General features: G+C 31.9%; 1 protein-coding gene across 12 annotated transcripts in view; it reads right to left on the reverse strand.

The window, feature by feature from the left end:
* The window catches only part of LOC148599833 (dual specificity calcium/calmodulin-dependent 3',5'-cyclic nucleotide phosphodiesterase 1A-like), a 344,294-nt gene that overhangs the window by 70,492 nt on the left and 250,047 nt on the right, over nucleotides 1-23,755 (reverse strand). The window contains exon 1 of one of the 12 annotated variants that reach the window (XM_088559429.1): nucleotides 9,708-9,846. The exons of the other annotated variants lie outside the window; for them this stretch is intronic. Coding sequence (XP_088415555.1) covers nucleotides 9,708-9,729 — 22 coding nt within the window. The 5' untranslated portion in view covers nucleotides 9,730-9,846. Of the gene's footprint in view, nucleotides 1-9,707; nucleotides 9,847-23,755 lie in introns of those variants that run through there. 12 annotated transcript variants of the gene reach the window in all.

Below are 23,755 nucleotides of genomic sequence, written 5' to 3' on the forward strand. Positions count from 1 at the left end.
GGGATTCTCACCTCAGAAATTCAAATAATATGCCTCAGGACAATACATTTTTTGTACTACATTGAACATTTTTAAATGAATAAAAGTTTAGCATGAACACAGCAGCCAGTACAACAGATGCCGTACCAATAATTTCTGTAGGTATGGCACGCTAAAACATAGAAACAAACAAGTTTATTAAACAACCCCCCAACCCCTCTTTCCTTTAAACTAAATTTAGAAAATTAAACTGTCAAGAATATAATACAATTCAATTAACGTTTGGGAATTTAAAACTGCGCAAAAGCAAATTGACAGCAAAAACTGTGAAAAAAACAACGGCGCAAAAATTCCCCAATTTACAGTATTAAAAATAAATTTCCCAGGTACAATTTTTCCCGGTATTATGTCAAACCTAAAAATAGCAAAAATTAGTATGTAAACAGTACATACACTATACAGTCAAATGTTGAAAACATTTATGAGGCACAAGTAGCAAATCCACCCATATGTTTGTCCAAAAATTTTAATTAATAACCCTTTACAGACCCCAGTCACGCACTGATTAATTTCTGTACTTTTGCAATGACATTCTAGTTAATTTCCTGTTTGTATTTATTAAAGTTTGTAAGTCTAGAATAACATTGGATGCTGTTAGATTTATAGCCGGTTCTATGCATCTTTTCTCATTAATAATCTTGATTAATCAAACTCTATCTATGTAAAGGAAACTTTTTGTTCTACAGTATAGATATGTTGGATTTTTCAATTTCCTCTTTCCATTGTGAAAGAAGTCACATAATAAAATCACATATGCAATATTGACAGGAAATACCAGTTATGTTATCATACTAATTGGGTTGTAAATATAACCTAATGTATCATTCGAAAGCAAAAAATATAGGCATTTTGTCCAAAAAAATTATCCATGGTGGACAAGGGGAATTGGCTGCATCCTTATGATGTGTAGTGTATTTTTCTGTTCAAGTCTATTTGCACTAAATTTGATCTCTTAAGTCAAGTGTGGTATGGCAGTTTGCTTCAATTTCAATGAGATCTGTAGACTAATATTTCAGTTGTGTAATTATATTTGTTCAAACATTATTTTGGGTAACTTATTGGCTCCTAAAGTTCCTATTGGTTGGGACCATAATCCCCAAAATCATTACAAACCTATACATTAGTAATATGAAACCATGTTGTAAAGTTTTATCAATATCCACCAACTAATATTCAAAATATTGCCCAAAACCTTAATCGTCAGTACCCCCCCCCCCCACACACACACACACACACACACACACGAATTCTGAAATTTCTGGATCGCAATGCAAATAAATCTGTTAAAAATTATTCTCTTCCTGCTATCTTTTGCATCAGAACTCAAAAGAATAAATTTCTCAATGGAAAAATATCAATTTTTCAATTGAGTACCTTTAACATATAGAATAAAGCATGACTTTAAACAAAGCAAAGTCATTCCAAGTACAAACCATTTTCAAATAACTCAATGGGGAAAATCAATCTGTTGAAAAATTACCGTAAAACAAATACACGAAAACATGACTTTTAATAAAAGCAAAGGAAACCCCAATAGAACAAACAAAGAGAAAAATATTTGCCACTCAATTAATTCCAAAATAAAATTTAATCTGCCAATGAAAGATCAATGATGCAACAATAAAATCACATTTCATTCCAATTAAATAACTGTGCTAACACACGTTGGGACATTATTTTGGAATCATGGGAATTGACATGATTTTCAAAGTAAACAAAGAGATGAATTTAGAATTATTGATGTCGCCCTTAATGAGTTTTTTCTTGAGCTGGTAAACACAGAAAAATAAATTATAGAATAAGTTCAATTATGCATAAACTTGAATCCCTGTCTGAGATTTTAATCAATCTAAAATGTCTGTAATTTGATTTTATTGGTGAGGGAGTTAGTTTATAAACAAAGAGAGATAATTTTGTTTAATGAATAGCCTAACAATTTCTATCCTGAAGATAACCCATGGGTCTTTCTCCCTGAATGTTTTGAGAACAATTCCTATTTGGAATAATCATTTCCAGTTGAACACTTTTTACAGCACATACACTGATGATGTTCAGAGGTTAGATTTATTCTTTATAGTTGAAAAGACAACTGAGAAAAGATTCTGACTTCTACTTAAAAAAGATTTCAAATTATGGTTTATGGTATTAAAATGAACAGGTGAACTATTTTATCAGGAAGCACTTTTTTAAATTTCAGTAAACTTTCTAAGGCTGTTCATCAAATTAAGGGAAGGAAAACTCTATCCACTGAACATAAACATTGTATGAGCTGTAATTGTTTCCAATATCAGCCAAATGCAGATACTGTAAAAACCCAAAATATGGGACAATTTCAACTATAACTTACTGACATAGCAATAGCCGAACTAATTGACATTGTATAATAGAGTCTTGGATTTCTTGATTGAAAGATTACCACACTGTCAAATTTTCTGTATGAACCATCATTACTGCTTATAAAATTTAAAAATTTTGTGGTTTTAAAATATGAAACTAGACAAAGTGATGCTTTGACACTACACATGGACCCAAATATACAGCAAAAACACTCAAAGTAGGACTAACCTAGAAACATCTATGTACCTGGTAGACACAGATGATATTCCCCATGTGAAAGTTTGTATATACTTAGGCAACACAATAAATTTTCACTGAGCTCCTAAGCTACTAAGTAGATTTTCTATCAACCCTCTAAAGACATATACATGTATACATGTATGCACCTTTGAGTTATTATGAAATAAGTGAGACAGACAAACATATATGTCCATAAAATAAAACAGATACATGTAGCCACAGGAACAATTCACTGTCACAATACTTATAACCTCAACACTGAAGAATGAAAAGAAAAAATACTCTTAAATTACCCACTTAGATTCTAGCTGGTACATCTATAAACAAATTCAGCTAAAAAATGACTAATTACCGTTCAATCTTTTTTTCCATAATTATTCTCTGCTACGATCCTCTAGACAGGGTAAATTCAGTGCATCCATTAACTGGTCATTATTTTGGTATTTTTACGCCAGGCTTCCTGACATTTTGTTATGACTTCCGATTCCAAGGAAGTTGACATTAATTAGATACCATTTAGGTGGCTTCTGTTAGATAATTATGTAAAGATAGGATTTAATGTCATTAAATGATCTTCAAACTCAGGGGTTCTACGATTTCATTTTTTTTCCTTTTGTTATTTTTAGGGGGGTGTAAATAAGGCCAAGCAAAGTAAAGCAAGAACATTGTGGGGGTGCAGATTGGTGAGAAGTCAAGATTTCATGCAAAAACAAATATTTCTTTTCCAATTTAAGTAGGAAGACCTAAGGTAAGGGACATAACTCCTGGAATCAGGGATATGATTGTATCATATTCAATTTCACCAAAGCCTATCAAGCTTTCATTTGAAAAAGAATGAAATCAGTCCAAGCTGCTTTGATGCTTACATTATATTGATATAAAATGCTGAATACAAACATTCCAATGATGGACAATACAGATTTACTTGTCAATGACAACAAAGCATGATAATTACTGATGGATGTTGGCTTAACCTTCTAACAAAGTTTCATTAAAATTCACTGGACAGTTAAAAAGGGAGAGGGACAGACAGGAAAGACATATGGAAAATATTGTGATATTTATACTTTGTTACCGAGGGGAATACAATAACATGCATCTTTTTCACTATACTTAGGTATAAATGTTGTTTAAGGACCAGCTGTAGCCTGTCCTGTGGTGTGAAGATTTCCTCGTCAGTCATTGAAGACCCATGGATGGCCGAAATCTGACATTTTTCATCATGGTAGGGTTGTTCTGTCTTTGATATATTCACCATATCCATTGTCATTATATCATCAAAAAAATTATTAGTATAAAGTAAAAAAAAGCTTCAACCAAAATATCCAGTGATATCAAAATATCAAAATATATCAAAATATCAAAATATCAAATTATCAAAATATCAAAATATCAAAATATCAATATCATAACGAATAGTTGCAGAGAAAGGTGTGGACAAACCTATGGGAGGAGGAACTGCCAGGCAGACACCATGATAACAACTAGTATATACTGTCAAAGCTGAATTATGAAAATCGGCTTTAAAAACACTTTACATCAGGATCTTTAATATTTTTGTACTTTTATTGCCAAAGAAAAGAATCATATTTTCTTTACAGACTTCAAATGCCCAATGAAATACAACTAATTCATATCAAATGTATGCTGAATTACAAATCATTATAATCAACATGTTTAGAAAGCTGCAAATAATATAAAAACATATATTGAATATTATAACTTCAAATGTTCTTTCAGCAACAAATGAGCCTAAATGACGCTATGAATACTCTTCCTAATACAGATTTAATACTCATTTATATAAAGCCCTATCTCATTATAACATCAAACTTCGATCATGCTGAAATTTATTATGTACTGAATTTGTATATTTCATATTTGTATGAATAGTAATCAATCATAGCTCGATAAGTTTCAAAAGGCATGCTGGGTAATGATAATGTCGAAACGGTAATATTATACATTTCTTGTTCATTTGGCATTTCAAATCGTACATGATATTGAATTTGTAGTTGTTACACTTTTAATCAAATTACTGCACTCATTTGCATCTCAAAAGCAACATAATGCAGAGTAAAATAATATCCAATAATACAACAGTTAATATGCTTTACTTTTATAGCAATTTCTCAAGGGCAAGCTTAAAGCTTACATCTGTACATTGCAATGAAAGAAACCTATTTAGGGGCGGACCTAGAATATATAAAAGGAAGCAGGTTCTAGGTTATGATTTGCTCATTTTTGGCTCAATTTTGCACAAAATTAACAAAATTTTCAACAAAAAGTGATAAATGTTAATTATTTCCTCCTTCGCAGGTTCTCCAAGTACAGTTTTTTCAACATTTCTTTCCCTAAATAAGCAGGCACAAATATATGCATTTTTTTTCAACTCGTCCATGCGTTTTGTTATGGTCCAATTACCCAGATTGTGGGAATCCCAGCTTTTGCGTTGCTCGTTCTACTATGGTTTACAACAAATTAAACACAAAAAAGAATAAACAATAATTTTGTTCTAATTACCTAGTTTCAAAAACAGCATCAAGAATTTATTAAGGAGGGGGAACTAGGGTAAGGGACACAACTCTAACAAATCATTGCAATGTTTGTATTGAGCATTTCACATAAATATCATGCAAGTATCAAAGTAACTTGGACTGATTTCATTCTGCTTCAAATGAAAGCATGATAGGCTTTGGTGAAATTGTATATGATACAAACATATCACTGATTTCACGAGTTATGTCCCTTACCCTAGGTCTACCTCCATAATGTAAATCCATAAATTGGTGATAACTAGTTGATATATGTGTCATCATAGCAAATTTTTTTTAATCTCAGTGTGCCTCAAAGTTTTTGACCTTGTTAAGCAATTTACTGGTAAAATATACATGTAAAAGTAGTGCCAAAAATAGCCTTGATTCTGATATAACTGATAAGAAGTAGAAATTGGTGAATATTCATAAGCTTACTAGAAAGATCTAAGTTTGTTTTATCAACATAAACTTATAATACTAGTAAAATATACTGAATTAATATTGCGTATAGTACTGTATATGGAATTGCATTGTAACTATATGTTTTTGCCCTGATAGGCAAATATCTTATCTGGCATTACCTTTACTGGCAAATATCTCATCTGACATTGCCCAAGACTGGCATATATTAATGTGGTATTGCCTTTACTGGCAAATATCTCATCTGACATTGCCCTTACAGGCATATATTAATTTGGCATTGCACTCACAGGCAAAACATCTAATTTGGTATTTGCACATAGAGAAAAGTATTTGTCAATTCTTTAGAGACATATCTAATATGGCATTTGCTGATACCGGCAAATATCTTATCTGGCATTGCCTTAACAGGTAAATATCTCATCAGCATCGCATGTACAGGCAAATATATAATCTGGTATTGCCCTTACAGGCAAATATCTAATATGGCATTGTCCTTACAGGCAATATCAATCTGGCATTGCCCTCACAGGTAAATATCAATCAGGCATTGCCATTTCTGCCAAACATCTAATCTGGTTTGCCCATACAGACAAATATCTCATCAAAACTGAATTAGAAATAAGAAATTGTCAATATTGGATTGCACATGAAAATACACAATATGGCATTGTCCATTAGTTATTGGATCAAAAACAAAACAAATATCCAATGTTACATCATAATATCTAGTTACATGGCAAATTCCGATGAATCAATTCGGAACATATCAAATATGTTTCACGTTGCGTAATCCTATTGAAGATTGTTATAAAAAAGTTTCTTTGTCCAAACATGGTTAAGCTTTCTGTGGGTTGAACTCCCCCTTCCATATGTTATATTACAGAATTACAGTGAAACCCACGTTAGCTAAATACCAACATCTGATTTTTCAAAAATTTGTTACAATCTGACAGTTTTTGTCAGTCCTATAACTGACAAAGTGGAATCTGACACCTGATTATTTGAGAATCTTGTAAATTCTTACATTTTTGTCAGTGCTATAACTGACACAGTGAAATCTAACTTATCTGAGACCAGATTTATAAGAATTTTGATAATTTGTATTAGTCCTTCTTTTATTTATACATACAAATCTCTGTTAATTATTCGAGAAACTTGAAAATTCATACATTTTTGTGAGTCCTCTAATTCATACAGTAAAACATTTGTCATCTAAAGCCTGAGCATTCCAGAACCCTCTATTCTGATACATTTTTCAGTCCTGTAACTGACATGGGAGAATCTGACTTGAAATTCTTACACCTGATTATTTGAGAATCTTGAAAATTATTTCATTTTCGACAGTCCTATAATTTATACAGTAAAACCTCTGTTATCCAATATCAAAGCATTCCAAAACCCCCTATAATCTGACACCTTTTGTCAATCCTATCAATTACACAGTCATAGTAAGTGTACTGTGAAAGTTCTTTTATTCATGGGTACCAATTTTCGTGGTTTAGGGGAAAATGATCAATTTCGTCGATTCTTGAATTCTTGGATTTGACAGCTACATCATACGAACAAATGGAAAGTTTCCTTTTTCGTTGGAAAACAAATTTTGTGGTATATCAAACCCATGAAATCCACGAAAATTGGTACCCAATGAACAATAATACTTTCACAGTATTAGAATTCTGTACACAGCCAAATGTGCCACATATGATAATCACATGACAATCATATGATATTGAACATAGTCATATGATTATGATATGATTCTTATATGGTAATTTTGGCTTAAAAACATATGACAATCATATGTTTGTGAAAAACATATGATTATCTTATGATAATCATGTGATAATCATATGTATACCGAAACATATGACTATCATATGGTGCTCGATTTATGATAATCATATGATGCAAACCATATGATTCTCATGTGTGGCACATTTGCCTGTGTATAATCGACCATTTTCTGCCAATCCTTATACAGTGAATCCTCTGTTATCCAACAATGAGTATTTCTGAAACTTATACTTATTGGAGTTTGTTGTGTTTTTGGTATGGACGATGTATCCATAACTTAGAAATAAACAAGAAAAACTGAGAAATGCTCACAAAATTAATATCCCAGCTTCCCCATTTGATGTTCTGCTAACATAAAACTGTGAGAAATGCTCACAAAATTAATATCCCAGCTTCCCCATTTGATGTTCTGCTAACGTAAAACTGTGAAAAATGCTCACAAAATTAATAACCCAGCTTCCCCATTTGATGTTCTGCTAACATAAAACTGTGAGAAATGCTCACAAAATTAATATCCCAGCTTCCCCATTTGATGTTCTGCTAACATAAAATTGTGAGAAATGCTCACAAAATTAATATCCCAGCTTCCCCATTTGATGTTCTGCTAACATAAAACCTCCAAATTGATTTGGATCCAATTTTAAATAGAGATGCAAAAGGGGAATATGTAAGAAATATTCAGTGGTCTAGGAGGAGTTGTGGACAAGAGATTGGTACCCTATATTCCTAAATAAAAAAATGTCCATGTTGTGCTATTAAAAAAGTAATCAAGGGAAACAAGATTCTAGCGGAAATTAAAAGAAAGTAATTCAGGGACAAAGACCGGAGGGGAACACAGACAAACACAACAAAAAACATAAAATAACCAAAATAATACATACACAGTAACCAAAGTAAATGAGCAACTCTGACCACTAAAAACTGGGAGCATAGACCAGGTGCACCCGTAGGGTAAACATTCTCTGCTTTTCTAGATACACCTGCTGAGTTGCTCATAAAAAAGTCAAGTACTGGGTAGATGAAAGAAGAAAGGTAAACTAAGACACATTGAACAAATCAGTTTTCATGGTGCAGATGGATACACCGAAATGATCCACAAGTTCATGTTGATGACCATAAAAGTTTTGTAATGAAAACACACTAATATCAAATGGAAGATTTGCATCTTCAATATTCAATACTGTTGAAGTACTATTGTTCATGGGTATCAATTTTCGTGGTTTTTGTGGGTAAGCCAAACCACGAAATTTGGTTCCAAATGAAAAGGAGATTTTCATTGATGTGTATTCTGAAAACCTCAAAACCATGAATTCAAGATTAGACAAACTTGTGTTTCTTCCCTAATACACGAAAATTGGTATCCACAAATTTAAGTACTTTCACAGTAAATATATAGTGAAAGTTTCATTAATTTTCATTCAGCCGTGTAAGTAGTGTAAGAGAAGGGTACCACCCTGCAGAATGGAAGTATGGACTGAAGACACATGCCACTTTCAAAAAAGAAAGATACCTTCATGAAGTTTAACATTGTACCTAACAATTTTAAAAGCACTCCAATTGTTTTTCAGTAAAATGTATGACCAGTGGACAGACATACAGATGAACAGAAGCATATCATATTACATTCATTGAAAAACAGGTACATAAAAAAAGCCTTAAAATCTGCAGACACTTTGAAAAAGACACAAAACCCAAAATGCTGATAGCTTGGTTTTCTTTCAAAAACTCTGTAATTTAAACTTGTCAATATTACAAAAGTGTTAATTAATTGCAAAGACTAATTGATCTATACAGTGAAACCTGTGTAAAACCATACCTCTTTACCTTTGTAAACCAAACCCCTCTACCTGTCTAAACAAAACCCTTTTACCTGTCTAAACCAAACCTTTTTTCTTGTGTAAACCAACCCCTTTACCTGTCTAAACCAAACCCCTTTACAGGTGTAAACCAAACCCAATTTTAACTTTTAAATTGGTTCTATGTAGACAGGTGTTTGGGGTACCCAGGTTCAAAATGTATATAAACTAGTGTAAAGGGAGTTAAAAAAAGCATCTGGATAAGACAGGTTTTTGAGTTTTTCAGAGTTTGGTTAGGACAGGTTTTACTGTATCTTCTTTTAGAATATGCAGAAGTCTTTTCCAATAGAATATGGCAGTATCATTATGTCAACCTTAATTTATAATCAGCTTGTCAAAACCCTGCACCAAACAGTCTGCAACTGTCATTTCTTATTCAAAGGAAGTGGCAAAATAGCCATTTCCCTATAATCAAATTGTTTCCGTCAATTACCGAAAAAAACAATAAAGTATTTAGTATAAATCAAAACAGTTTACTTACGAATGATGTATCGTTGATCCATGACGGAAGTTTAATTCTCTGATATTTCCATAAAGCACAAAGATTATTCATAAAAGGAGACACAAACGATTATGACTACTACCGATTACTGTGCTGTGTAAATGTCAAGTAACTAAACACAGGCAGTGCCGTGCACAGAATCATTTCCTAAAATAAACAGTTCCTGGAAAATCAACGGAGTGTCAAAATGATAAATTTACACAAAACCGAAATTCTGAATTTTTTCATATGATCAATTCTTTCAAATTGATGTGTTATAATGCACTGATATCATAAACACTCCGAGCACTTCTTATGCAAGGTTATCCATTAAATTTTAACAATAAGAGTAGTTGCCAAATTTTTTACTGTGACAACTGCTTAGAAATTACAACCAATATGCAACAAAGAAATAAAACTGCAACCTTTTAATGTGGATGAGAATGATATCTTGCTGAAAAATCACTGGTAACGAAAAAACTGGAAAAAACAAACGACAATGCAAACAGTTACAAACATTTAAATCCTGCAACGCATGCTCTAGAAAACTGATTTTAAAGTCATTAATAGAAATCAAATGACTCCTATAACGAGCTGCAGAGCAAACAGAGCAGGACAATTTAATCCCTGAAATCGTGTTTGGAGACCACCATGTCAACAAACACCATAAGGACAGAAAATGTTTGCTGTTTCGCTCTCTGCAATTAACATTTAATGTTTATTGAAGAAATGTAACATCATTCAGCTGTTTATCTCGTGAAAATTATAATCAATGATTGTCGAACTCGTTAATTAGAACGTGAATACCATGGCCACATGTGACAGGGTAATTTTCATCGTGAACATTACGTCAGGTTGAAGTTGGAAATTTTTATTGACGAAAGATCAAAGCCAGTTGAAGATCCATAAGACCGACTAATAACTGCACAATATGGTATTGTATGTTTTGCAATAAAAATTGTAATTTGCCGTGCTGTAATTCACAACATATTACAAGTCTATGAAGGCTGATTAAGTATAATTAAAGGGTTTAAATACATGTAATACGATTTTGATAAAACTGCCTAATCAATACATATTTAGAGCACTTAAAAGCAGCTAATCACAATCCTTTCAAGATAAGCACGGGTTCCTGATTAGTGTAAAGTAAAGTACATGGGTTGAAATTGAAGTAAATTTTGATTTAGTGACTTGTATTTTTTATACCAAAACCCCTTTTTTCTGTATGTTTTGAAAAGAAAACTAGGAATCTGAAAACATAGCATCCATAGAAAAACAACACTGTTCATTTTGGCTCATAAATTTTTGCGAATTTGTGGATTGGAAAATTAAATTGTTAATTGGACTTCACCACAAGTACAACAAAAAATAGTTCCTCTAGAGTATCTTTTTAAAAGTAAACATATATATTATAAACGTAATATGAAAATGTTGCTGATGCTAATTTTCAGATTCTTTCAAGTGATCACATTCACAAGTATCAATTTTCATGGTTTCAAAAAAAAAAAAGAAAGGCATTCTCTAGGATAAAAAAATTCATTTTTTTGTAGGTACATTGTACTAATTTCCACGCTTTTTTGGTCCATTGCAAAAATAGCAAAAATTATTACACTGCGAAAATGAATTCAGAGAGGACTAACGTAAAAATAAAGAATGTAGAATGAAAATTCAGTGGTTTTTCTACAACATGAATCACCTCCGTCATAACCAGTGTCTCAATTTCATATGGATTGGTACATAAATACTGCTGACTCTAACATTTTAGTTTTGGTTTTTTTAATTGTTAAAAATCGGTTAAATTTATCTTTTTCAATGTCCACAATAGAAAAACATCTGTGCAAGATTCATATCAACCTCCCACATAAAATCTAGCTCAGAAAAATGGAGAAAAAAGATTGAAAACTAGATCTTCAAAAATTGCAACAGAAGCAGCATAATATGATCATATATATATAATGAAGTGCCCATTAATATATATTCTCTGTTTTTTATAGGATATCAATTTTTCATATCATGGACAAAAAAGTAAAAACAATACAATATTTTGGGTCATTTTGGTGGGTCTATTTTTTGGCAATTTTAAGGCAAAGAAGTATACCTAATATTAAGGTGTTTCTAATTTTAGCGGATAGGAAGTGGTGCATTATGTATTTAAGCCCAGAAGAATATACATTTTGGGTTTTTCAGACAGACTGCTAACATATGCCAAAATTATCACCCAGAGAAAATTTCCGGCAAAATGGTAACACAGTTTTAAAAAGCCTCTGATAGTAGGATTAATAAAGATATTTATTGTCTACATACGATTCACACATTAACTGAATACAAGCTAATACTTTTCCACGTTATCTATTTGGTGTTATGAGCAATGGACTCTTCTTAATGTTTCAAGGATGAAAAACATAATGTACTCTAGTACAACAAAAACTTGATATTAATTAAAATTGAATTAACAAATTTGTGCCTTAGTTTTTTTTATCAATTCATATACAGTAGTGAAAATTCAGGATTTAATACTATAAGTAGAATTTAAATTTTCAAATTTGTAAAATTTGAGGCTTCCTTTGGTGGTACGGCATTTCATAAATATCTATACACTTGTACTTTAAAGTTATTGTCAGGACTTAAGATGTCAACAGATGACATTGATGGCAGCATATGATACCATTATACAACCAATTTTAAAAAGCAAGGAGGAAGCTTTGTGAAAAAGGAGGGAGAAGACAGCACTGATTTAACTTACCAACAATAGTCGGTATAGGTCTCAGCATGTTTTAATTTGTTTGGCTCAATAAAATCCACTTAATATACCACGTCCTCAGTAATTTCTGTCATTCAAATAATTACAACGTTACAATATAAATGTCAGCTCCTTCACAATTTCAATTAGGAAGAAACCTTAGAAAACTGATGAATGAATTTCAGCTTCACCAAATCCAGATGTCACTTCTCTGATTGAGAAGACTTGAAAAATGATCGTTTCTCTCTCCTGGCTACAAAGCGTGAAACAACTGTAAGTTAAGTTTTTCAACTATCAACGACTCGAAAGTTTTCTCAGTCAAGCAAAAAAATTGTCGGAGAGAGTAGAAGTGAATTTAGCTGGAATTGAAACCCTACTGGCTTCCTTTTCAACAGATTTACTTTCAAACAGAACTAAGCTGGGACACCGGAATAAAATTTCAATTGATGAATTAAACTAGAGAGAAAAAAGTTTCTCTAATATATAAAGTGCATTTTGCTATCATCAAAAGATTAAATTCAAACAGTGATTCTTTTCAACAAAGCTCTGTGATGAATCAAGCCCGCATTAGTGGAATTAAAATAGTCTACGATTTTGTTGAAAACATTCACCAGAATCAGAATCCATTAAAACAAATCACAGATTAGAAACATGTATCCCGGTAAGTCTTTAATGTAGCCTGCCTGTCTTTGACAAGATCAAAAAAATTTCTCGCCAAAATTAAATGAAGTATTGTTCCTAGTATTACTTTTCCAGATCCATCTTTCTTTTATATCCTGTTGACTGTATTCAATGTTTCCTTCCTATTTTACAGCCAAATCTAGTTAAATCTTTTCAAAGTTTCTTTATTTTTTTCTTTCAGCAAGATGGCACATATTATAAAAGATAACCTCATTTAGTAATGAATGAAATGACTAATTACTAAATTTCAGTTAAGAAAGACATAAACTCCATCTGAGGTCAGAGACAAGAAAATAACCAACAATTTTGTCCCTCCAAAAATCTTTCAGTCCTCACTTCTTAAATACGTTTTCCATATAAGATGAAAAAAAATAGCAAGAAGCAATGAAATGCAGGATGTTGCAAAATATTAATCTAAAGATTAAATAGTTACTGTCAAATCACAATAAATTGTTCTCATTTTACTTTGACATATAAATCTACAGTCATTCACTTATGACCCCTTTGATTTTTGAATTGCTTGTTCTCAGATTCCACACATACTTTTATGCTAGCAAACAGAACAATAGAGTTTCAGAAATATAAAATAAGAATATTATTCAGTATTTCAAAAACTTCTATGTCAATGTCATTCTATGGTTCTAATTATTTGTAACAGCGTTATATTACCCTACTGACAGAAAAAAAGTTTAGCTGCAATTCCTGGAAACACAAGTTGCATTAATCATTTCTCTGAGAATCACAAATATGACTATGTATCCAACAGAAAATTTCTTATCTTAAATGGTATATTTCAATTGGCTTTGTATGTTGCCCTTCCAAAGATGTGTCAAAAACAACTTCAGCAGCAGGCGGAAAGAATTCTTTATATATAACACCCTTTAGTGCGGAACTTCTCACTGTCTGTTGGAGCTCACCAAAATTAATTACTTATATCAGGATTGGTACATATTTCTCTGAATAAATATCCAATACGGGGTGATTTATTTTTTTTCACGAACATCCAATGGAGAACTAATTTCCAATATTTCTTGACTGGCTACAAAAAAATGTCACAAAAATAGCCCTGATTAATTATACACTTTATAGTTTTGATGTACCCAAAGAAAATACTGCGGCAAAATTTAGCAATAATTTTTTCACACAGAATTCACAAACACAAAACGCTTATCAAAACTGTAATGTCCTGTAATCTACCAAATTGACTCAGTGTATGAGGTGGAATCATTTATGTAAATTGGAAATGGCAGAAATCTGATAAAATCCTATATAGATCCCATTGCTTTGAACAAAACATTTCATATGATTGATTAGTAAATTTATACAAAATTTCATGAAACCACTTCTTTAGAACAGTTTATGCTGCTTGATGACAATCTGTATTTTTGACCATATTTTATGAAAATGATACGTAAAATATTGAACTTTGAGTGATTTTTAAAGAGGTACTTCATAGAATGATTCAAAATATCTTAAGCATATTTAAATTTGTAGTCAACACTTGAAAAAAAACTGAGAATCCATGAAAGTAAACAAATCTAGATTCTACAAAAATATTCAAAAACAAAAAGCCCAAACAGTCCTCCTACCATATTCTGTAATTTGTCCAATAATGGAACACTAACCTGTGGTTCAATTGGAACGAACTGCATAATGGAAGCAACCCAAGTGTATAACATTCATCCCCACCCCCAAAAAAATCTTAAAATGTTAGAATATAAAGTTGATGTAGATTGTACCCAACATTTCTAGTTGTTAAATTTTCCTAGTTTCTCTCAGAGATGATCCTAAACAGAACATAGATCACAGAACTTCATTTTGAGATAATTATTAAAGTCAATATTTCACTATATTTTGTAGGGATTCTGTCAGGAATTTTCAATATTTTGCAAACTTCAGAAAAACTGGTAGATAAAATTTCTTACAAGATTATATAAAAAACACTAGAATGACATTCTTTCATATTTCAAAACAAAAATTTGGGGTCACCAAACTCTTTTTCTAGCAATATTAAAAATTACCCTAAAATTCCCTATGCATTTCCTCATTAATTATCTCCCCTTTGAAGGAATTTTCCCCTAAAATTATCTCCCCTTAGTAGAGGCTTTTTAATAATAATGCTTTTTATTTTATTTTTCTAATTTTTATGTCAAAAAAGTCATTTGAAATTATATAAATAAATCATTTTCTCAAACACTAGTTTATAGAAAATATATATGTGTGTATAATGACACTGCCATTGTATTTCTGAATTCTGAAATATTTAGGGGGGCGAAAACAGAATTAAGAAATGAGATATATTTTATCACAATTCTAATCTATTGATATTTTGAGGTTTACACAAGCTGATAAATATATCACAAAATTCAAGAATTGTTTATTTACATGATGATTGAAGCCACAGGAAAACATCTTCTATCTCTTGAAAAAAAATCTTTTCAATTTTGTACAAACACAACTGGTATAAAGTTTCACTGATAAGTACATGTATCTTTCCCTAAATAGTATACAGTTATTAAATGGGTTGGATGCAATAGACCAGAATATTTGTCCTGAGGTACCGAGAATGATCAATTGTTTTATTGCATTCTCAGTACCAAAGGACGAATGTTCTGGTCTATTGCATCCAACCTATTTAATAACTGTTTTATTACCTAATTTGTCTATGAGATATAATAAAAAATGGAAATGGGGAATATGTCAAAGAGACAACCATTTGACCAGGAATAGGAAATTGACCGCTCCATGTTTACAAATTGGCAGACGACATCTACGTTTTTATACACAAGTTTTTTTGTGTGTAAATTCCAATTCAATGAAGCACTTAAAAAAAGTTCAACCAATCAAAAGGTTTAGATAAAGGTCATTATGGGGTCATTATGGCACTTTTTCTGCACTTGATTTATTATTTTTCAAAAGTCCAGCACTTTATTGATATTCACTATATTAGCCAGGTTAACTTAAGGTGGTGGACCTAGGGTAAGGGACACAACTCTTAGAAATCACTGGAATGTTTGTGTTCACCATTTTACATCAATCTCATGTATGCATCAAAATAACTTGGACTGATTTCATTCTGTTTCAAATGGAAGCTTGAAAGGCTTTGGTGAAATTGAATATGATACGAACATACCACTGATTTCAAGAGTAATGTCCCTTACCCTAGGTCTACCTCCTTAAATTGCCAGGATTATCTAAAAATCTGTTAAGTCTTAGCCTCCAATAGAATCCTTATGCTTCATTTCAAATGAGTCCCACACCCCCACTAAAAAAAATCATAAAAAAAGAAGAAATACTGGTAATCAAACCCCTGGCTCCCAAGATTCTCAGAGTATGGTAGGTGTGAATTAAGAGATTTTGGAAAAAGGGGTTTATGTTCCAGGCTACAGTTTATTCATTATTGCCATAATTTTGCATGAAATAAAATTTCAAAGAGGAGGTCTAGGTGTAGGACCCCTCCAGATAGAAAAGACATTCAAAATACTTGGACAATATTCAAATTTCAAAAATCCTCAATGGACAATCAGCTTACTTAATGCTGAATGATTGAATGATTAAAGGAGAATACTATAACTTATTTGTAAAATCTTCATGAAAATAGAGTTTAAAAAAATTTCCTTTCTTAACTAATTATTCACTATTTATAATTTGGGAATTTTAATTTCCCGTGCCTATAGGTGCCACCATGATCATTTGAGCTGTGACATCACAGAGTTGGTTTGCAAAGTGAAAGTAAATAGATAATCGATTTTGATATCAGAAGAAAGCGTATATTTGGGACTTTTCCCCTATAATTTCAACCCAAAATATACAGAAGAAGAGATTGAGGCACAACATGGAAGCAATGTCAGGCGACATTGACGAACAGCCGGATTTGCAGCTAGAGGACTAGTATGTCTGAGGAAAATCTAATGGTTACTTCAAAAAATTGTATTTTCTGAAAAATCGTCTATAGAGTTACAAACACCATGCGCTTAATAAGAAGCAATTATTCTTTCATCTTCAAACCTCAGAGGATTTTCATTGTCATATGATTTCAGAGTCTCATGACCCTTGACCTTTTAACATCAATTAAATGATATATTCAAAGCTTGTTCTTCCAAAGATCTATAATTGTTGTCATTGTATCATCATAGCAACACCCTCCTGGATTACTGAAAACAAGACTTATAGGTTCCTGGACATCTTAGATCTGTATTGTTACCAAAATGCAAATTCTAAAGATGTAAACTACAAAGGGTCTTATTTGGTATTCATGAGATTTTATCCGACAGACAATTAGATGTTCTGGGGGTCTAGAAAGGGGGTTTGATAATTAACCTTCGATCATAAAGATGATCTGAGGGTCTTAAGGAGGGAGTTAAAAATAAGGATAGGGGTACGAAAAAGAGATTTATTTGTGCAGATTCAGTCAGTATTCAACTCAATATCTGCAAGTATTTAGAAACTGTTCATTATGAAGGGTACAAGGTAATGACAGAAAAAAAAATAAAACTACATGGCTTACCCACTAACTGGAGAAAACTTCAAAAGGGAATCAAAAAAATTGTTTCTGAAACAACAGTAATGGAGTTTGTCAATACCTTTATAACTTATTTACCATTGAAATGCAAAATTATGTTAACTATTACAGTTTGTAAATTGTTTGCAGATGAATTGCTTCAAATGAATATTTTTAAGCATAATTTGATAATTTTGTTGGCAGCTTTTAAAAGGGTCAAATTCGACTCCAAAAAAGAATTTTTTTCCATTCTATTCGAAGCATTTTGCAAAAGTTAGCTAGTATGATTTGAATACTCAAACATATAACAGTGAAACTATTAAGACTGTCCTGGATTTCATAAAAAATTAATCTCAAGTTGAGAATTTCCTCAAATCCAGAATTTTTCTTCAAATCTTCAATTTCCAGTGAACTGATTGTTCAAAATTTGAGTTCAGGAAGGACTTGAGGAAAATCTTAATTTGAGATGTTTTATGAAACCAGACCCCAATTGTTTCAGGTTAATACATGTTAAAAACACATTTGAACCTGGTGAAAAAGGACTTAGAAAATGTTCTTTTTACAAGGTTCTACTATTGATGCAGGGTTCAGTTTGGACAGGTTTTACTACATAAATCTTCATTATTCTTATCCTCTCCTTAAAGTTCACATTTCTGTACTTTTGGATATTCCAATTAAATGTTGAAACCTAATTCTTGCAATATGCACTTTACAGTTGCAGTTTACACTGATGAAAAATTAGATTTCCACCCAATAGCAACATTCAATGCTTTATTTCTAACACCTCATCAATCTGAGAAACATCGAAATATCAGCATGACGTTGGCAACATTTTGAGCATGAAATATTTCAGACTTTGATCACGAACGTAATTGAGAAATAACACAACAAGAATGATTCTGTCACAAGACAAATCGTCATCAATTTTACACGGCAAATCGGACAAAATTGATGTAAGCTTAGAAATTTGAAGCATGAGTGAACATGACAATACAGAACATTACAAACATTTGATTGGTGATTTATTGTCACATGACTGATCAGTATAGAGTAAAATCTGTCAAAACTGAACCCTGAATTATCAGAAAACCTCTCTAAACCAGACACTTTTTAAAGTCCCTCTTTACCAATTTGAATGTATATTGAACCCTTGTTAACCAAATACCTGTCAAAACCAGAGTTCATAGTTCAGTTCCAACAGGTTTCACAGTACTTGATTGTATTCCCTAGTTGCCTGATATAGAGTTATCTCCCTTATCAGGAGTTTTCTAAAAATAACTCTAAAAAGTATCTCGTATTTTTTTAGTGTTTCTTTTTTTCGAATAAAGCAAATGATGAATACAAATAACAGCAGTTTTGAAGACAAGACAAGAATTATCACAGTAGGCGAGATGTGGCGTTCTGTTAAGATGTTCAAAACAGAGAAACTTGAACTGATTTCATTCTGTTTCAAATGAAAGCTGGAAAGGCTTCGGCGAAAGAACTTTCTCATGATAAACAAAGCCATCATGCCAACCATTATTCAACTGGGCATCACCTCCTGGACCAGGGAAACCATCAGTATCAGACTCCTCAGATCTTACTTGACCATCAGCATCAGTATCATCATCCCCTATACCTTGTAGTTGCAATAGTCTTTGGAGCCTAGCTTCATCTTCCTGAACCTCTGCATGAATAAAACCATCAAATTCATCAGCATCAGCATCAGACAACAGGGATGTCAGAAAAATGATTACAAAAACAACCTGGTGCAACCTGGGTACATGCATCACAATATAAATAACTTCCTTTTACCACACGTTTGTGGTTGTTTTATTTCCAATTTACCCCATCAAAAGCTGTAAAATACCACCAGAAAAGTAACCTGTTGATTTCTGATAATGTACGACCTAAAGATATATTTTTAAATCAGAAGACCACTTATATTTTGCGCCTTTCCTCGATCCACCGAGTGTCACAGAAATACAGACCACCATGTTGTTTACATAATTACCTTAGCAATAAGGCTTTCCCGATCTATTATTAGAATACGTTTTGTGGTATGAGAAATAAACTAAAATAAACAAGAGCTAACAACTGTGCGTATAGTTCTCATTCTTCTTATCATTATTATACTCGTTTGTGATGAATAGAACTATTTTATATGATGAATTCTACCGAATACATCCAGATGGAAAGCGGACAAAACAGGCACCTGTCTGGAAGGCCGTATGAATATATTTTGCTGTCTTAAAGGCCATTTAGGGTAGAAAAATCAGACGACTGGATTTCCAACCATTAAATATGTATAATTCGCCATTGGTTTGTCAATTTACTTTTTGGCAATTTAACGAAACAAATTGTTCAATGGTTAAACAGATATCGACCACCATTTTGTGAAAAGTTCAAATAAATTTCCCCGTTTATTTAGTAACAAAACAATCTGATAGGCTTCATTTATAACAAAAACAGTTTATGATTAAATCGGCAAAATAATCCTCATATGTCAGTCATTTATTTTTGACATTTTGAGTTATTTCTACTTACGTATTTGTATTTCAAAAAATGATGTCTAAAAATAGAAATTCATGTATCCTTAAGGATAAGTTCAGCCTGGGGACAAGGGCGCTAAAAGGATAATTTCGGCTTGGGGACGAGGGTGCCAAAAGAATCATTTCAGAATGAATGGTTTAATATGATACAAACGTAACACTGATTTCAATTTCATGCATAAAATATAGTCTGACTTCTTTTATTCTGTAGATAAATAGTTTCTACAGACAAAGTTCTGCCCTAAATAGAAATCCATAATCTTACAGAAAACATGAAGAACACGACAGAAACCTTTAAATCTCCGCTCTCTTTGATCACTGTAAAAAGATTTAAATTAGGTTTATTGCATTAGTAGACAACACAACTGGGAAAATCAATATAGAATATTTCAATCCTGTAGGTCTTGGGACAGTGTTTAGAGAACAATCATTCAAATTTAAGGGGGGGAGGACAAGGATCAAATTTGAATAGGCAGGATCAAAGAATGAGAAATAGGCAAAACAAAAAGCTAGGATGCCAATTGAGAATTTTGGGTAACCATGATATAGTCTTGAAAGCCCAGGACCAGATGTAGTAATAAAAATGTGCAGTCAGAAATTACCCACCCTCACAACCTATATAGTTGGTCTCATAATCCCTTAACAGCTTGTTTCACCAATTCCTGAATGAAACTGAATAAAAACCTTTAAAATTAAGAGTCTGCCTTAGATATAACCTTCTACCTCTTACATGTAAGGAAACTGAATGTAGCAAGAGAAAAATGCATATGGTATTACCAATTGTCAACTGTAAAAACTGATGTTTAAGTATCAAAAGGGAAATAACTCAATTTTTTTTTTAAATGTTCCATCAAAAGCAGTTGTTTCTTTAAAAAAATATTTTGAAAGGTTGTGCAAGTTTGATAAATGAGGTTTTCTATATTCAAAGTTTTTTTTTCAAAATCATCTTATGATTTAGCACAGGTTTAAATTTTTCAGTTGTATGAGTTAATGCTATGTTTAACAGAAACATATTAAAAATGAATGTTTACTTCATACACATCAACGTAATGTGTACCTCCTCAAATGTTAAGGAGGAAGACCTAAGGTAAGGGACATAACTCTTAAAACCAGTGCATCATAATCAACTTCATCAAAGCCTATCATAAGCTTTCATTTGAAAGAGAATTAAATCAGTCAAAGTTACTTTGATGCTTACATGAGATGGATGTAAAATGCTGAATACAGACGTTCCAATGATTTGCAAGAGTTGTGTCCCTTACCATAGGTCTACCTCTTTAAATTTATGTACAAGTCTAGATAAGAATCATGTAGGTTTGTATGAACCTGTATTGATAACATTTGACTACCCGAACTCTATAACTTCCATAAATTAATGGTGAAAAATTAAATAGAAAATATACTCATTTTAAAGCAAAATATTTCATGTTGAATTAGGTACAATAATAGATTATAGTTTCTCAGATTACAAATATAAAGATGAGATAAACATGATCAAACCATTGTCACTGTAATACTGTCATTTAATTTAAAAACCCCTCAAAAAATCAGAATCAAAATCAGATCTTTGAATTTTGTGTCTAAGATCCCAATCTGTGCAGGGTAGGAAACTCACTCAAATTCTAGTCAGTCCTGAATACAATTTTTCAATAAATTTACTATATGGCTATATAAATTTTTGCTAAAATTGGCCAGTCACAGGCTGGCGGGCAGGCTACTATTTCTAACTCTGGTCTGTGTGATTGGTCAAATGTTCTAAACCTAAAATGTATGATATTCCTACAATAGAATATAAAACCACAATCAATCATGTGTCTCTTCTTAAAATTGTTTACCAATATGATATGTGTATGAATTTCAAATCTAACCAAAAATGAGATAGAGTTATCTCCCTTTTCACATGAAATAGTGCTAATACATTTTTTTGTACCATTAAAGCAGATGTTGGGTTTCACTTCAAAAGAGACAGATAGAACAACAGAGTTGAGCAGCTACTAGACCTACTTTCACAGTTGATGATGCATGTAAAAAATATTATCCAAGATGACACAGTCTTTTAAAAAATGAATAGTGGAAATGAATGAATGAAGTAAGCATTTGGTTTCAATACAAAACCAAAATAGAAATGACTTTATATAGAAGTTTTGATACTCCTTTCTAAAATTGTTCCTACCTTAAGCAGCACTCCAGCTAATCATGCAAAATGTGATTCATGGGTAAAAAGCCTACAAATTTTTATTTTTGATATTTTGTTTGAAATGTCATAGTAAACAGAAATTAAAATGTGGTTTTTCATATAACCTGTGCTCTTAGGAGATAAAAATTATATAGAATGCACTGTAGGTTTCAAAATTAAGGGAGATAACTCTGTAAATAGCACTCAAATACAAAAGAATCTACTGTATTTTCAATGTCGATTATCTCCTACAAGCAGGCAGATTTGAATGAATAATTACACATTTCATAGTACAAAAATAAAAATATGTAGCCTTTTTGGGGGTGTATCACATTTTTCAGATTTTGCATGATTCTTACAAAGACAGCTACTTAAAACCTTAGAAATGGAGAGAAATATCAAAAATGCAGTTAAGGTTAAATTTGAAATAAAATGGCAGGACCAGAGTTTCTGGTAAACCAAGCTGACATGACTAACTGGGTTAGTTTCAGGAATTTTTAGTAGTGGGTAACAAAATTCCCAGGCTGAGCAGAGTAAAATGTAAAATTACAACTGGCCCCCAGTCCATGTAGTATATGAGTACCGATGATGTATATTGATTATATCCTGTTTCTTTTAGACATGTTAGAATTATTGGCTTCTACTTAACACCTTGTTTTTAAAGAAACACTTCTGATTCACTTTCACTTTCACTTTCACGTTCCTCGCACGTTAAAGAACCCTGCTGTGGTATTCAATAGGAGTAGGAACCTTTGTGCTCCGCCACAGGAGGCTAAATTGCCCGACCTTACCCATTCTTCCCTTTTTTCCAGTGGCAATCAAAATTTGTCGACCCTATTATCGTTGTGTACCATCCCATTTTTCATTTGATCATCATTCCATGTTCATTTATCACCCATTTCATGTTCATTATCTGAATATAGCTGAGATATTGCTGCTCGGACGTTAAGCCCCAACAATCAATCAATCAATCTGATTCACTTTCAAATTGTCATGACTGCTTCCTACTCCCAAGAGTTTGTCATCAATTACTGATTATTGAAGAGAGATGGATAAAAGAAGGAAAACAAAGAAAGCAAGTTGGAAGAAGAGAAATTTGTAAAAAAAAAAAAGAATACAATCTTGGAAGAAGAGAAATTTGTAAAAAAAGGAAGAATACAATCTTGGAAGAAGAGAAATTTGTAAAAAAAAAAAAAAAAAAGAATACAATCTTGGAAGAAGAGAAATTTGTAAAAAAAAAAAAAAACAGAATACAATCTTGGAAGAAGAGAAATTTGTAAAAAAAAACAGAATACAATCTTGGAAGTAGAGAAATTTGTAAAAAAAAAAAAACAGAATACAATCTTGGAAGAAGAGAAATTTGTAAAAAAAAAAGAATACAATCTTGGAAGAAGAGAAATTTGTAAAAAAAAAACAGAA

Source organism: Perna viridis, chromosome 13 (assembly GCF_037379345.1).
Source record: "Perna viridis isolate PV_CMFRI_1.1 ecotype Kerala chromosome 13, ASM3737934v1, whole genome shotgun sequence".
Lineage (NCBI taxonomy): Eukaryota > Metazoa > Mollusca > Bivalvia > Mytilida > Mytilidae > Perna > Perna viridis.